The sequence below is a fragment of the Haematobia irritans genome, chromosome 3 (genome assembly GCF_050003625.1).
Source record: "Haematobia irritans isolate KBUSLIRL chromosome 3, ASM5000362v1, whole genome shotgun sequence".
In the NCBI taxonomy this organism is placed as follows: Eukaryota; Metazoa; Arthropoda; class Insecta; order Diptera; family Muscidae; genus Haematobia; species Haematobia irritans.
In genome coordinates, this window is record NC_134399.1 from 35,899,451 (window position 1) to 35,916,093 (window position 16,643).

Below are 16,643 nucleotides of genomic sequence, written 5' to 3' on the forward strand. Positions count from 1 at the left end.
TCAATTTATTTGAAATATTTCGAACAATCAAAATTATTATATATGTGGAATATTGACAGAAAATTTTTTCAAAATTGTTTTTTATAGAAAAAATTTGTCAAAATCTTTTTTCTATAAAAAGTTTTGTCAAAATTTTATTTCTATAACAAATTTTGTCAAAATTTTATTTCTATAAAAAATTTATTCAAAATTTTATTACTATAGAAATATTTTTTTCTATAGAAAAGTTAGTCAAAATTTTATTTGTGTAAAAATTTAAGTCAAAATTTTATTTCTATAGAAATTTTTGCCAAAATTTTATAGTAATAGATTTTTTTATTAGAAAATTTGGTCAAAATTTTATTTCTATAGAAAATTTTGTCAAAATTTTATTTCTATAGAAAATTTAGTCAAAATTTTGTTTCTGTAGAATATTTTGCAGAATTTTATTTACTACCCAAAAATTTTTCTAAAATTGTATTTTTATTGATAATTTTTTCAAAATTTTATGTCCATAAGAAAAAATTGTCAAATTTTAATTCTATAGCAAATTTTCTCAATTTTTTTTTCTTACTGATGCTCACTGATACTCACTGCTATAAAACATGTATTCAAAATTGTATTACTATAGAAATATTTTTTGCTATATAAAATTTAGTCAAAATTTTATTTCTATAGAAAATTTAGTCAAAAGTTTGTTTCTATGGAATATTTTGCAAAAGTTTATTTCTATAGAAAATTTTGTTTGCAACACATTTTTTTAATTGTATTTCTATTGATAATTTTTTCAAACTTTTTTTTTCTATAAAAAATTTTGCCAAATTTTATTTCTATAAAAAATTTATTCAAAATTTTATCTATATATTTGCTAAAAATTTGATTTCTATAGAAAATTTTGGCAAAATTTTATTTCAACAGAAAATTTAGTCATATAAAATTTTGCAATATTCTATATAAAATTTTGCAATATTTTATTTACTAGACAAAATTTTTTCCAAAATTTTATGCTCACTGATACTCACTGCTAAGTCGAAAACTTGTAGAAATGACTCAAATTTTTAAATTTTTCAATGTATGAATCATAAATGAATTTTTGCGAAATTGCCTAAACAATTATAAATATTTCCCAAATATTGCCCGAGATTTTGTAAAAGTCTGATTTGAGATTTTATCAAAATGTAGAGCTAAATACAAAGATGTGCAGAGTGAATTATAATCGGCCCGCCCGACTTTAGACTTTCCTTGCATTTTTATTTTTTGTTAAAATTGTGTTACGTCCCATAACGTTAGATTTAAATTTTAAGTACATAGATTTTGTAGAAGTATATATAATTTTGTCTAAATCGATTCAGATTCAAATCCATGCATATGGGAATATAAACCTTTATATAGCTCGCAACAAATTTAAAGGATTTGAGATAGTATCAATAATTTTGGTCCACAAATACATATACTGTTTGTATCTTCTCATATTATCTGCTAAAAAAGGGACAGCAGTCACTGTTTGCTGAAATAGCAAACATTTCCTGCTATTTTTTAAGCTCGTCTACACTAAATCATGTTTTATTTTGGCTGAAACAAATAAAAATATCAACTTAGGAGCTATCCTAACATAATTAAAACAATATTTTATGAAAATCTATAGTAATTGATTAAAAATCTGAATATTTATCGAATTGATGCATAATAGCAAACAAAATGTTTGCTGATCGTAGTTATGAGCTTGTAAATATATTACAGTGCAAAAATATACCAAAAATTACTTTTGGTTCTTAAATACGCTTTGGGGAAAAATTTATAACCTAAAAATTTTGTAATTTGTTGTTCATTAGGCTCTGAAGTACAAAAAATATAACAGCAGACATCGACTGCTGTTATTTGCAGATTTTTTTCTATGAGTGTATTTATATCATTATTTTATTTATTAAACATTGCCCGAAATTTGAAATATAGAGTTCAATTGGCATCTAATGTGAAATTAAGACCTTTTTGCACACATAAATAAATACGATACTTTATATCGATCCACTTACGGCACCCCCACAATAGAACTACAAATTAGTGGTATTAAAATGAGATTTAGTTATATTACCCGGAGTCGACTCCGGAGTCGGAGTCGAGCAAAATTGGCTCGACTCCACAGCCCTGGTTACAACTATGAGAGGGTGGCTTCGCACAATGAAAAAAATATTGACCTAATATGAATGAAACCTTAATTTTAGGACACGCAATTTACACATTTCTTTAAATTAATGAAATTTTAATTAAAAGAAAGTTTATTATTTTTGGTTCAAAATTGTTTTTCATTAAATTTAGGACACGCATCTTGGAAATTGACGTGCATGAGCGTGAGTCCTACCAAACAATATCGTGCGTGAGTGTGCGTGAGTAAGATATTACTCAAGTGCACACCTCTAATTTGTATCCCAATTTTTATTTTATTGATCCCAGATTTAAAGCTACATATATACGCCCTGAAAATGTCTTTATTTTAAAGGAAAGTCAAAATCTTTGGCTCCAAGTTAAATTTTTATTGAGTGCAATACTGTGCAAACATAACAGACAATAGAGAAGAAACAATGGGAAATCAATACCGCGCTCTATTTATTGTCTTTGTAGAACACACAGTTACAACAACGATTTCTAAAATTACTAAATAACCATTCACTTTTTCAAAATTATTATCCCTTTCGTATTTAAATCTTACATCATAAGACTTGTAAAATTTAATGCATTATTTTTGTATCAATATGTCTATTAATACTGATTTCAATCATTTCACAGCAAATTACAAATTAGGGCAAATGATCTAACATAAATTCCACTGCTCTCATTTACAGCGAAAGGAAATTGAACCTCAAAATAATATACATCCGAAATTTCTTATCACCATGTAGGCCTTTTCCAATTTTGATTTCGAAAGAAAAATTATATTTTAAAGGCAAAATATAATCGTACTTATGGTAAACCCATCAGTATTTATTTTTGTTTTGTGGCTTTTTATTATTCCCTGAACTTGAACTTGTATGACGATGAAGTAGCTGCGACAAAAAAAAAGACGATCAGCATCCCAAAAAACACAACAAAAGATATGTAAGTAAAAAAACGATGAAAAGAAGCAAAAATGTTGATTCAAAGTATTCTTAACACTAATGAAGATTTTGCTTCCGATTACGATTCATATATAAAACATTAAATTTTTCGTATTCCAATTAACAGTTGCTTCAACAGCATCACAGTGTTCACAACAGAAAGAAAGTAAAAGTTTACACAAAAAAAATGAAATTCGCCGTGTTTGTTTGTGTTTTGTGCTCCTTGCTGGTTCTAAACGAAGCTGCTATTGCTAAGGCGCGTTTTCATAATCCAAGTGAGTTTGTGATTAAAATATAAATTCTAAATACAAATCAAAAGGATGATTTTTTTATATTGAACTGTTTTAATAAAGTAACCTCGAAATTTAAATCAAATTGAGCGAAACCCACCAAAAATACATTATTGGCTGCGAAGGGGTATCTAAAAGTTTCTGGCTACACCCAAAGAATTTTGTTAGTAGACCAAGCTTAAAATTCTGCAAGGCCTGCAATAAAAGTTTGCTGAAACAGCAAACATTGTCTGCAATTTTTTTAAACTCGATTTTTGTTTGAATCGAAAAATATATTCAAGGGGGTATCGTAACACAATAACAACAATATATTACGTACTCCCTCAAAAATCTGAATATTTCTCAAATTAAGGCACAACAGATCGCATTTAGCAACTTTGAAGGATATTATAGTGGAGGAATATACAAAAATATTTTTTTGTTTTTAAATATGCTTCAATTACGCTGATTTCAAAACCTAAAGAACAAAAATATAATAGCAGACTCTGATTTTCGATTTAGCGAACTTTTTTCTATGAGTGTAGTTTATATAATTTTTGTTCGCCTTTTTTAAGTTTCATTTTTTTTTTAATAATCAATTAATTTGTAAATTGTTAAATACTTCATCCCTTTTTCAGCTAACCCCGGAAAATGCACCATAACTACAGATCTTGTTTTGTCTCCCGGTCAAAAGGCTAAAGCTCACAATAATCCCTGTGCTGGAGTGACATGTTTGGACAATGGATATGCAGAATTCAAAACGTAAATTATAGTGGCCTTAATAACCTATAAAATTTTTTATTAATTTATTATTTTTTATTCTTCATAGATGTGACCCTGTTCCCCCACCTAAAGGATGCAAATTGAGGGATTTCGTCAATATCGATCGCAGTTTCCCAGAATGCTGTGAACGTACATATGATTGCAGCAAACAAATTTAAGTCTATAAGAAACTATTGGGCATTTGGGAGAAAAAAAGAATAACAAATTGAATAACAAATTATTGAACGAAGTACATCATATTTAACTAGAAGACCAGAATTTTTGACATAAAAACGGATCTTCATCAACAAAGCCCCCTCGCAATGATTATGAATGAAGATAAATATCGCCATACAAAAAATAGGTACAATGATTTTGCAAAATAAGGAACTACAACAAATATTAAAAAAAAACTAAATTAACATAAACTAAAATCGTAAACAAAGAAAGGGGTGTGTCGCTCTTGTCTTATTGTCTCCAACAACAACAAAAAGTAGCACTAACCATTATTATCTTCATCGTTGTCATCGTGTTAAGCAAAAGTAGATTGAATTGTGATACACACCCGCACTTTGCAGTTTTTGCGAATGTAGGAAGCTGTTAATTTTAATTATTTATTTATATTATTGTACTTTTGTTATTAAAAAAATCGTAATTTATTTCTTATTAAAAAACAAAAATCACAAGAACTACATATGTTTACAAAAAACTTGTTCTCTCTTTGTTGCATTTCATCCAAACAAATTAATTATTTTGGATGGTACACAGTCCATTCACCTCCACGTAGTTGTTGTTAACAGATGCTGTGTTTAAATGCTAATACAAGTGGTATGTGTTTGGTGGTATCTTAAAGGTTGTTACTTAAATAAATCTTTGGGAAATTGTGGCTCGAACTGTACGTTAAAGGTGGAATGTTGTGATTTAGCTTCTTCCTGTTGCTGGTAGGCTTCGATGAAGTCCCTGAAAAAAAAGAAACAAATATATATGAAAAATAAATTTAAAGAAATTTAAGACAAGTAAAACTTTAGTGAGTGTTAAAATGATTATATTGAGCAAGTAAGGCTAAAGTCATATTAGTTCGATGGCAAATAAGGCATCTGGGTTCTAGGATTCATAAAGCGTTGGGAGAAGGAGTTTTTTACGGTGCAGTGAGTGTTAAATGAGTGTTAGTGAGTGTTAAAATGATTATATTGAGCAAGTAAGGCTAAAGTCATATTAGTTCGATGGCAAATAAGGCATCTGGGTTCTATGATTCATAAAGCGTTGGGAGAAGGAGTTTTTTACGGTGCAGAAGCAATTCTTGTTGTTGGCTTTGAGGCATCTTCATTGGATTTTGTTCTTTCTCATTACACTTCTAGATTGAAGCTGATTCATTTATCCACTCTTAAGAGTCGACGGATGATATTGAGCTCTAAGAAGATTGTTGAGATTCCATACTCAGAATTTATATCTACGATTAGGATAAATATCCCTTTCAGGCTTTGTATGAATTATCACTTCCATTTCCTTGATTTTCAATGTTCGAATTATGCATCAGTAGAGCCTATCTTAATATAATCTATCATCTAATTGACTTAAGGATTAATGTGAGAAAGTCCGGAGTTGTAGCATATTTGGACAACAAACACATTTTTTGTTGGTTATACTAGTATTTATTTAGACCTATACACAATTTTTTTTTTTGTGGATTCAATCACGAAATTAATTCATCCAAATAATTTTTAATTGAAATGTATTCAATCAGAGAAATGATAGTACAATCACCGAAGTCAATTAAAAAATTAATTGATCCAATTAAAAAATAAATTGATACTATAAATTTTTGGGATTGATTTTTGTTTTAATTAAAACATTAGTTGAAGCAATTAAATTTGTAATTGAATATTTTTGAAAATTTTAATTGGAAATATTATGTTGACATTTTTTCTGTGTATAATATGTCCGGCTCTGTAGCTGGTCTGGTCCTCAGGGTCGGAAGAAGCGGGAAAGTGGGCGTTGGGACCGTCCGACAATTGTAGTCTTTGGCCTCGAGCGAAATATATGGGAGCTATATTTACATCTGAGTCGATGTCAATCAAATTTAGCATGCTTAACGATACTATTAGTTATACTACTTGTGCGAAATGTAAAGCAAATCAATATGAAATTCTGACCACGGTCAAAAGATATATTTGGAAGCTATATCTTCACTTACAAATTCACCCATATATGACTACTATAACGAAATCTGAACCGATTTCTTCCACAGAGTGTTCCATGGTATAAAAATCAATATTAAATACTGCACCCAAAGAAATTTTTTAGTACACAGAGCAGAAAAAATATCTGCTAAAAACAGGGGAAAATTATAAAAATTTTTTTCTAAGAGTGTGTTGTGAAATAAATGCCACCAGCCATTTCGATTTTGACCCTTTTTTCGTTTATGTTCTTTTCGATTTTGTTTGCAATTAAGCTGTACAATCGATGCATTTCCCATATGCAAATTTTAAAAATATTATCACCCTTTTTCTGGAAACATATTGTATACGTTCGACTCCTATTCGATAGGAAAATATGAAGTAATTTGCTTGCATTTCCTATACTATTAGTAATATAAATTTCACATTGCTCTTAACTTACTCTTCTTCAGCTAGTGTTATATTGACTCGCCCTGTAGTTATCTCTGTAGGCCGTATGGAACCAAAGAAATCGGTTATAGGAACTTTATGAGGATCTCGTTTATATAAATCCTTGCGTACACCCACTGTTGATATGCATAAACGCTTGGGGCATACTTTTAACTGAAACATAAAAACGAGCATTTAATATTTCATATTTCAATGACAATTGACTATTTCACTTACAAATTCACCCATTGTTTTGTCAGTATTGGGTTGGACTTTTTCCAAAAACTCCAAAGCATAATAAGTATAGCGATCGATCATGTAAACACCAATGGACGAATCAACATGATGCTAAAGAAACAAAATGAAAATGTAAATGGATGGTAATGTTTATTATTAGAAACTTCCTTACCGATAATGAATCCTCTCCTACTAAACTGCTGGCTACTGCTAAAATATTTGGTGAGGTAAACTTTTCATATAGAGATGCAGCTTGACAAGTATCCACCATCAAGAATAGTTCATTGTATCTAGAAAAAGTAACAAATAAAATGGTATATATGAACCTATGTAAAGAAATCAGAGCATTTAAGTCTTTCAAGTTTCTCTATACGTTTGCTATTTTAGACGATTTTTGTTAATTTCACAATTTTTGTATTGTCCAATTTCGTTGTGAATTTTGATTTTATTTGGACCCTCATTTTATATCTCCCATTTTTTTCAACATTCATCCAAACTCACCTTTTCTTCTCCCACATTTGCTCGACAGCATCGGCCAATTCTTGACTAGTAATTTCTTCTGAGTCTTGGAATTTTAAGAAGCCATCGCCACCATGGCCAGTCAAATAAATCAAAACATTACTGCCAGCATCCGTAAGCAGTTTCTTCGATCGGGCAGTTCCATTTTGGGTACGTCCCGTTAAAAGACGTACAAAATTTTCCACAGTGACCTCATAACCCCTATAATCTACTTCAACATCATCACCATATACATTAATATGTTGATTGGCATTATTATAGACTTGACCAGGACGTGGATTGCGTGGATTACAAGCCATATCGTCAGCAATCATAAGTATAATCTGGGAGTCGGGGATACCCAAACGTTTTACCGATCTATATATAGACAGGACATTGGCGACATGACGATAATTAAACCAAAAACGTGATGCATCTACCAAAACTGCCCAATTATTGGTATGAGTTGACTTTTGGACGGCTTCCGCATATTGGTTAAGTTGATTTGTGGCCTAGAAAATAAACGATGATTGTAAATAATGTTAATTACAGCTAAATAATTTATTGATACCGGGCCGAAATATTTGAAAGTAATGTATGTTATGAAGTGGGACATCATTCCACCTAATCATGCAAGGGCCAATTAAACCTTGTCCATTTTCAAATAATTCGGCGAGGGACCACTTGAGCTGAGTTTAATATCATACATGTTGACTGGAAGTTAAACAAGCGCACAATGACAAAAATATTGAAAATTTGAACCAATCTCCCATATTAATTCTATATTTCGTCCAATCGTTTTTTTTTTTTTTTTTTTTTGGGTTTTGATTAATTAATGGCAATGTCTCTTCGACATTAAAAGGCCAGGTTATATACACCGATCGATGTAGACCCAAACTACACCGGAAATAAACAAATGAACACTTTCGTTGAGCCAAAAAAGCCCCGATTAGAAGCTATCGAACCCGATATGAGTAGACTCTAATTATCAGGTGTGAGTGGTATAAATAGTGCATATGTTTCGCCATGACAAAAGTTTAGGATCAGTTATTCAAAATATAAATGATAGTCAATTAGTCAATTATTATTGTAAATGTGACGACGGCATAAATGTATCAGGCTTATAAATATCACAGGTTAGGTTTGTTGTTAGTTTAAATCGATTAGGCGTAAGCCATAAAATATCACAGATGAATTCCATATCAGTCTTGTTGATTCAATCAAGTAATTAAATTGAAACGTTAGTTTCAATAATAAAATTAACGAGAGATTTATATAAATCTATGTCCTTTGTAGCCAGGATGTCATAAACATCAGTAAAACGATTAGTTAAATTGTATTTCAGTCTTAGAGCATCGAATTTTGTACAATCAAAAATTGTATGATGTGTTGATTCCGCATCCAAACATTCGTTGCAGACATCTGAGCTGATAGCTCCAATTTTTAAAAGAAAAGGTTTGTCATACGTACGGGCTGTGTGCAATCGATTGATGATTTTGGTTTCTTGGGGGTTGAACATATACTTCGAAAACCACGGCTTTATTCTAACATCTTCAAATAATTTGCTGGCTTTGATGCTTTTGCAGAGAGAAATTTTCTTGAATTCTAAATTCCAATTATTCCATAGAGCTGTTCGGATTTTGTTTAGGCCTTCTTCAGGAGTGAGTTTAGGGTTAAGGGGTGCCCCACACTCTGCAGCAAGTTTGGCTGTTTCATCTGCTAACTCATTTATGTTCAGTCCTCTATGACCAGGAATCCAGACAATATGGCATTTATTGATGTTAGAATCTTGAAGTTTTTGATGAAATGTAGCGGCAATGTAGTTGTTGGTGTTTTCACTGGCAATAATCTTGCATGCAGCAAGGCTATCCGTGAACAGTACACACTTGTCATCTTCATGTTCAATGGCAATCTCCAGAGCCTTGACTAATGCCCATAGTTCCCCAAAAGTGGATGAGGCAGCAAAACCAATTCTGAAAAGAAATCGTTGATTTGTGGATACATTGACAATACCACAGCCAATAGAGTTAGTAGAAACAGAAGCATCAGTAGCAAAAATAGTAAAATTAAAATTTTTATAGCCATCAATTTCGCTGAGGTAGATGGACTTTAATATATCTATGGGATAGTTATTCTTCCCATTAGGCAATAGGTTGAGTCTGACAGTAACTTTTCTAGATGTCAAGGAGTTAGAAATGTGCTCAATACTATCAAAAATTTGAGGAAATTCATAATATACGTAACTGTAGCTGGAGTTGACTTTTGGATTATCAGACACTAGATCATACAGCACCTTATCTCTGGATTGCACCTTAATGAGTTCTTTCGCTGTCAGGTACACTGCTCTAAACTCTGGGGGGAGTTCATGAGCCAATGCATAAACAATATGTGTGGGGGAAGATCTGGCAACACCTAGACTTCTCCTTAACATGTCAGTCTGTAATCTTTCCACTCTTTTATTAATACTCTTCGGGGCATCTGCCGCTGTGGTTCTCACATATTCTATCTTTGATCTAACAATGCTTTTATACACATTCAACGCAACATTGGGATGCAAACCCCCTCGAATAGAAGTGAGGCACTTAAGCATGTTTACACGATTCTGCGTCTCCTTTGAAATAGAATCATAATGGTCCTTTATCGACAAGGAATTCGTGACAATTCTGCCTAGAAATCGCAGTTTTTTCGTCTGCTCAACTCTAGTACCATCGATAACCATATCAATATTTTTAAAACCATTTTTAGCAAAATACATTGTGTTCGATTTGGATGGATTAAAGGATAAATTAAGATTTCTACAGGTGTCCATGAATTCTCTTACCTTGTCAATAAGGTTCGATCTAGCCTCAGCAAAATCACGGTGATACGACATTATGATGAAGTCATCTGCATATTGAAAAATAGTTGTATTGCCATCCTCAAGGGTATGAAGACTGGCAGTGTATAAGTTAAACAGCAGTGGCGACAGACAACTACCTTGTGGCAACCCATTGTACACAGACACCTCCGAATTACTCAACTTCAGTATTCTGTGAGAGAGAAAATTAATGATCCAGTTACAGTACGCAGTATCCAAACCTGAAAGGATGAGTTTTCTCTGTAGCATATCAATCTTGACACAATTATAAGCATCACATATATCAAGAGACAGAATAACAACCTTGAAGTTGTTGGCCTTAAGCAAGGCAACTCTATGCAAGAGTTCATTAATACATGTACTTGTGGAAGAATTCTTTTTGTATGCAAATGATCTTCTGGGTATAATATCCACACTGTCAAAGTGTACTGAGATTCTTTCTTTCACCATTAAATTAATACATTTTAGAAACACCGATATCAATGATATTGGCCGAAAGTTTTTAGGGTCATTATGATTCTTTTTCGGTTTTGGTATAGGCACAATTTTTATAATTCTCCAATCATCTCGAATGGTGTTAGTCAAAAAAGCATTGTTCATAGCTGTTAACAAAGCGCGTTTGGAAATGCCCGAGAGAGATTTAATCATATTATACGTTATTCCATCATGTCCTCCAGCCGACTGAGACCTTTTTCCAGATAGACACAAAATAAACTCTTCAAAATCAAATGGTTCAATGAAGTGATTAACCAAAGGAAAATCAATAATCACATTCTCACCAGTAACTTGATTTTTAAGGTGCTCCAAGTATACAGCATTATTTTCATCATTCCAAATAGATCTAGTAGGATTATTTCTTCCACGGATGTTATTAATAAACTTCCAGGCATTTTTAGTGTTGGGAGACTTGTTGATTTCATCTAGTTTGGCAAGATAACACTTTTTCTTGGCCTCAGCCACCATATTCTTCCAGTGCTCAGTCGCTTTTCTAGCATCTTCAAGATTGTTATACGAGGGAAAAAGCCTGGCTTTCTTAGCAGCCGCCCACTGCCTGCGAAACCCAACCTTGAGTTCCTCACTCCACCAAAACTTTGGGCTACGTCCATCTGGAACAACATATGAGGCATACTCAACTTCATCTTTCATAGACTTTTGTATACTATCCAAATCCGGCTCAAGCACCAACTTCGAAAGCGACATCAGAAGTTTATTTTTGGATAGAAATTTCATCTTTGATTTTTTCCTTGAATCTATGACAACCGTAATGGGAAAGTGTCTGCTGCCACCAAGATAACAGTCGCTCACAGTCCATGTTCCCTCCAAACATGTATTAATGAAAGTGAGATCGAGCACCGAACCATCAGACTCGTCATTCCTTCTGAAAGTGATGTTATTGGAATTGATGCATTTTAATCTAGAGTAGCTAAAAATGGTTTCCAGTTCTTTCCCTTTTCTATTGGAGATATTATCTCCCCAAACAGTGTTACGAGCATTGAAGTCTCCCATCAGAATAACATTCTCATGTCTATCTAAAAAATTGCATAGTCTTCCTACTTCACCAGCCAGAATATACAATGGCATAGACGGAGGGAAGTAAACCGACGCAATTGTAAAATTTGTATGAAGATTACTGGTTTTGACAATTATTATGTCAAATTCAGTTTCAAATACGATTCTGGAAAATTTTATATATTTCCTCAGAGCAATGGCTACACCCCCATAGCCATCAGGTCTGAATTTCTGAACAAGATTGAAATTAATCATTCTATTTCTATTATCTCTGTTTTCAGAAAAAATTTCAGACAGCACTAAAATGTCAAAGTTGTAGTTATTCGCATAAAATTCTAGATAATTCTTGTTTTTTGTAAACGACTGCACATTATACTGTAGTATCTTTACCATAAAATGAAGAATTAGATAAAAGACTAGAATTAGAAGATTGAGGCACCAAACCACATTTTACCAGGCGCGAATTAAAATGATTAGCAGCATCTATAGCAACAGTGTTACCAGACATCTTGAAAAAGTCCATCATGAAAGCCAGCATCTCACTGGTGACTTTCTCGAGTTCACTGACTCTCAGCTCACTTGTCATATAAACAGGCGATGAGGGCTGCGTTTCCGGAAACATCCTCGGATGAGTTTGCACACCGGTGCGATGAACATATTCTTTTCTCTGCCTCTTAGCCACAGAGCTATAAGTGTATGGGGTTAAAATTTGATTAACATCTCTGTCTCTCATATCCTCCCTCACTGGGGCAGTCTTCTTTCTATTCCTTCCATTAGATAATTCCGGAAAACTGTCATCATCAGCTAAAAGATCAAAACGATTTTGGTTGTTGTATTTCTGAAGTACCTCACGTTTTGACATCTTTTTACGCGTCATAATCTTGTTGGTTTCTATTTCTTTTATCCAGCTCGGACAAATTTCCTTGTCACTAGCAAGATGGCCTTCAGCCTTACACAGAATGCATTTTTTACCACCACATTGGCCATTGCAGACTTCACTATCAGCACCACATTTTATACATCGTTTCTTCGACCGACAACCCAGTTTAGTATGGCCCAAGCGACCACAGTTGTAACACTGTCTGATAGCAGGATAGTATGTGCTGACAACCAGAACAGACTTTTCAAACACTATCCAACTAGGGTGATCATCACCCGCAAAGCCAATTTTGACTGTTTCAGTTGGATGAAAAACACCCACCTCTTTTTCATCGCGCCTGGTAAAACGTTTAACAGAAGTAATATTGATACTTGAAGTTGCATTTTCTAAAATCTCTTGTTCACTATAGCATAAAGGCACATTTCTAATGACACCGAAAGTTTCAACAAAGTTTCTGGGGACAAAGGCCCTCAACTTTCTTTTCCTCAACTCTTCATTGTCTAAAAATTTATTGGCTGATTCAACATCCTCAAACGTTAATTTATATAACGTAACACCAATTGCATCGATCTTCTTGATCTTGTCAAACTCGTCAGACTTAATGTCTCTTATTTTCTGTACAAAATAGAGACCATTTTTAACTTTTTTGTTAGTACCATTATCTACCTCAGAGGTGTCTACCAATACGTGTGGCTCACCTTTATGATTATTCGAATATCTCACCAACGAATCATTCACTCTTCTTTTTTTGCTTTCATGTACCACCATTTCTTCTCGCGGTCTCGCATTTTTCGCCGCAATACCACCATCACCATCATTAACAATCACATCAACATTCATAGCCTCGTCAACCCCCGTTTCAGCTACTTCACAATTATTAATAATCGCAGGTCTAACATTTCTGCCTTTTATAGGTTTCGTCAGTTTCTTTTTATTGTCACATTTTTTGTCAGTATCAATATGACAAACAATCATGGACTTAGAAGGCCCAGCCTTCTCCTCCACACCACTTTCCATGGCCACCACTAAGGCCAGCGGTTAATTTTGCACAACCACTCACACCAGATACACAAAATAACAACCACCAACAAGACAATGAAATTGTCCAACAGTATTCAAATCAATGCACACAGTTAGAACTGAATACAAAATCAAAAAGGTTTCTCTTCACAAGCAAGGAACGATGTCTACACAGCAAAGGCTCAACGAAGAATGTCCAATCGTTTTATTTTATTTTTCTGTGTTTCACTCCCCCAAACAAAATTATCCGGCCTTTTTCTGATCAGCTGTTTTTTGAGATGCCAACGACAAAAAGGGAACATATGAGAAAAACATTGCCAACTTTTATTGCATATTGCACTTCAACACTGGGTGTTTCGTATTCTCTAAACAGGGTTACATATGAAATACACATGTAAATGACATTGCCATTTCAAATATATTTCGGGCTTTGATATAGCAAAGACATAATCAGTAGTGGGATTCTGTATTTCTTTACGATAATCGCATTGTTACGAAAAAAATAGTTTGCACCAAAGACCATTAATAAAGAAGACGTGAGATAAGCTTGCTCTTCCTCTTTTTCTTGAAAAAACAGAGATTAATATCATACATGTTCCATGAGACGTTGCAACTTTTTTTCGGTTTCTCTTTTCATTTTGCATTCGTAACAAAACTTAATTCGCTTATTCCCAATAAACACAAACGTTTGAAAAATACTAAAATTCAATAATTTTTCAAACATTTTTTCAAAGGATTAGGGTAATATTCAAGTTGAGAAATTGTTGAGAAAATCGTGTTCTCAACAAAAAACAGACATTACCCTCAACAGTAAAATTCAACACAATAGCAATAATTTCTCAATTGTAATCCTCAAATTGAAATGCATCGCTACTCAATAATTTCTCAAACAGTTTTCAATGTGAGAAAAATAAAAAATTACCATTGTTGCGAATACTTTCAAACCACAATTTGTATGAAAGTCAATCCTAGTTCTAACTGAAAGTCAATACTAAATTTCTAGGGATTTTGTAAATTTTATTATTTTTTTCGTTAACAAATATAATAATCTTAAAAATAACATTAATAATATATAAAAATAATATAATACCAATCAAAATGTAGTTATCTTATTAAACGTATTAATAAATAAAACTATGACTACAACTTTAAATATCTTAAACATTTTTACATGTATAATTCCATTTCCTCCATAATGTTGGTGTCATTAATATGCTGGCAATTTGAAATAATTACTATCGAGGAACTTGCTGGCTTGTGTGTTAGAATAGATTCCAGCAAGAGGAAATCACAAAATATCAAACTGATGACGGGATGTAAATTGATGTAATGCACATTTTCATCCAGAAGTTCTTGATATAGGAATTGTTGCACTGTGGTTTAATTGATTGCACTTTGTAAGTTTTCTGAAAACTTTTCTTTGTTGTTCCCTTCATCGGTTTTTCATCGGCCAACATCTTCCAAGAATATACCATCCAATGATTTTAGTTTTCTGCAAAACAATCGAGTTTTGTGATTTCCATTATGTTTTCATTTCACTTTTTATTTTGACTTACCAATTTGTATTTCTTCCAATTGACCACGTACTTCGTGATTTCCTCAAGAACGTTGGTGTTACAAAATTGTTGTTATTAAAATACTGGCAATTTTCAGGAACTTGATGACCAGATAATTGGAATAAATTTACAGCAATTTCAATTCACAAAATAACAAATTAAAGCAATGATGCACATTTTCATCCAGAAGTTCTTGATATAGGAATTGTTGCACTTTGTTTTAATTGGTTGCACTTTGTAAGTTTTCTGAAAACTTTTCTTTGTTGTTTCCTTCATCGGTTTTTCATCGGCCAACATCTTCCAAGAATATACCATTCAATGATTTTAGTTTTCTGCAAAACAATCGAGTTTTGTGATTTCCATTATGTTTTCATTTCACTTTTTATTTTGACTTACCATTTTGTATTTCTTCCAATTGACCACGTACTTCGTGATTTCCTCAAGAACGTTGGTGTTACAAAATTGTTGTTATTAAAATACTGGCAATTTTCAGGAACTTGATGTCCAGATAATTGGAATAAATTTCCAGCAATTTCAATTCACAAAATAACAAATTAAACCGATGATGCGATATAAAACTATATCACATCGATAGTTTAATTTATATCGCATCATCGGTTTAATTTTTATTTTGTGAATTGCGAATTATCATCCAGTAGTTGTTGATATGGAAAAGCATAAATACCAAGTTTTTTTGGTTGCACTTTGATTTATGGAAACTTTCTCTTCTCGATAAGCCACTACCATTTTTCATCGGCCAGCCTCTTAATGTGTCCAAGAATCAGCATCCAAATATTTTAGTTGTCTGCAAAGAGGTTTGAGTTTAGCGACTTCCTTAAAGTTTTCATTTCGTGTTTTAGTTTTACTTACCAATTATTGTAAGCAATTTCAATTGATTATTAAAAAATTTCCACATTTTTTTATTTCTTCCACGAACTTTGTTGTCCAAAGTAGTATTGAAAACCATGTGGTTTTTTCGTTGCATTTCAGGGTAGTGTTTTGTCAAAGTTTTCTCCAATTATCTTCAACACATTTTCAAAGTTTTCGTCAACATTTTGCCAAATTGGTTGTAATTCGCAGACAATTTGAAGATGAGCTTTTTCAAGTCAAGTTGAATTTATATTGAAAATGATATTTACCCTCAAACTGAAGAGGTGTTGCATTTGAAAAACGCTCATCCTGTGTTTATTGGGTTTTAGCAATTTTTTTAACTCTTAATCGAACAAAAACACTTTGTGAAACATTTTATTAATAATTTAGTGCAACCGACACAGAAATTTGCATGAAATGTCTGCATCAAACCAGTAATACTACGTTCGCACTAGGCACGAAATCTCGCTATTTAGAACTCAAATCTCTTTACAAATCTCAAGTGTTC

At 32.5% G+C, this 16,643-nt stretch overlaps 3 protein-coding genes and 1 long non-coding RNA gene across 8 annotated transcripts; 1 reads left to right on the top strand and 3 right to left on the bottom strand.

The window, feature by feature from the left end:
- Positions 1-3,203: 3,203 nt before the first annotated feature.
- On the top strand, positions 3,204-4,794 carry LOC142232420 (uncharacterized). Its single transcript, XM_075303243.1, has 3 exons — positions 3,204-3,346; positions 3,979-4,102; positions 4,170-4,794. The coding sequence occupies exons 1-3, from the start codon at positions 3,259-3,261 to the stop codon at positions 4,279-4,281; spliced, it is 324 nt and encodes a 107-aa protein (XP_075159358.1). The 5' UTR covers positions 3,204-3,258; the 3' UTR covers positions 4,282-4,794.
- On the bottom strand, positions 4,744-13,993 carry PIG-K (Phosphatidylinositol glycan anchor biosynthesis class K). 4 transcript variants are annotated; one of them, XM_075303242.1, is made up of 7 exons: positions 13,904-13,993; positions 8,151-8,232; positions 7,447-7,955; positions 7,118-7,235; positions 6,946-7,056; positions 6,722-6,882; positions 4,744-5,062 (listed from the first exon to the last, which is right to left on the bottom strand). In XM_075303242.1, the coding sequence occupies exons 2-7, from the start codon at positions 8,214-8,216 to the stop codon at positions 4,960-4,962; spliced, it is 1,068 nt and encodes a 355-aa protein (XP_075159357.1). In that variant the 5' UTR covers positions 8,217-8,232; positions 13,904-13,993; the 3' UTR covers positions 4,744-4,959. The 4 variants fall into 4 exon arrangements, with proteins under 4 accessions (XP_075159357.1, XP_075159355.1, XP_075159356.1 ...); XM_075303240.1 differs by lacking the exon at positions 13,904-13,993 and adding an exon at positions 13,779-13,897 and having other exon boundaries at positions 8,151-8,340; XM_075303241.1 differs by lacking the exon at positions 13,904-13,993 and adding an exon at positions 13,779-13,897 and having other exon boundaries at positions 8,151-8,366.
- On the bottom strand, positions 8,365-13,522 carry LOC142232418 (uncharacterized). 2 transcript variants are annotated; one of them, XM_075303238.1, is made up of 3 exons: positions 13,388-13,522; positions 11,080-11,678; positions 8,365-10,521 (listed from the first exon to the last, which is right to left on the bottom strand). In XM_075303238.1, exons 2-3 carry the CDS (start codon positions 11,528-11,530, stop codon positions 8,672-8,674), a joined length of 2,301 nt encoding a protein of 766 aa, XP_075159353.1. In that variant the 5' UTR covers positions 11,531-11,678; positions 13,388-13,522; the 3' UTR covers positions 8,365-8,671. The 2 variants fall into 2 exon arrangements, with proteins under 2 accessions (XP_075159353.1, XP_075159352.1); XM_075303237.1 differs by having other exon boundaries at positions 8,365-11,678.
- A 712-nt stretch (positions 13,994-14,705) lies between the features above and the next one.
- Positions 14,706-16,623, bottom strand: LOC142230738 (uncharacterized). Its single transcript, XR_012720791.1, has 4 exons — positions 16,136-16,623; positions 15,662-16,070; positions 15,266-15,597; positions 14,706-15,201 (listed from the first exon to the last, which is right to left on the bottom strand). It is a non-coding gene; the product is annotated as an uncharacterized LOC142230738 (long non-coding RNA).
- Positions 16,624-16,643: the final 20 nt, after the last annotated feature.

What these genes read in the sequence shown, in the direction of transcription:
- LOC142232418 (XM_075303237.1), bottom strand. Translation starts at nt 11,530, where the DNA reads ATGAAATTTCTATCCAAAAATAAACTTCTGATGTCGCTTTCGAAGTTG.
- PIG-K (XM_075303242.1), bottom strand. Translation starts at nt 8,216, where the DNA reads ATGGGAGATTGGTTCAAATTTTCAATATTTTTGTCATTGTGCGCTTGT. An exon ending in GTTTAACTTCCAGTCAACAT is followed by an intron (nt 7,956 to 8,150) that starts GTATGATATTAA and finishes TTTATTTTCTAG; the next exon opens with GCCACAAATCAACTTAACCA. An exon ending in TAGGAGAGGATTCATTATCG is followed by an intron (nt 7,057 to 7,117) that starts GTAAGGAAGTTT and finishes TTGTTTCTTTAG; the next exon opens with CATCATGTTGATTCGTCCAT.
- LOC142232420 (XM_075303243.1), top strand. Translation starts at nt 3,259, where the DNA reads ATGAAATTCGCCGTGTTTGTTTGTGTTTTGTGCTCCTTGCTGGTTCTA. An exon ending in GGCGCGTTTTCATAATCCAA is followed by an intron (nt 3,347 to 3,978) that starts GTGAGTTTGTGA and finishes TCCCTTTTTCAG; the next exon opens with CTAACCCCGGAAAATGCACC. An exon ending in GGATATGCAGAATTCAAAAC is followed by an intron (nt 4,103 to 4,169) that starts GTAAATTATAGT and finishes TATTCTTCATAG; the next exon opens with ATGTGACCCTGTTCCCCCAC.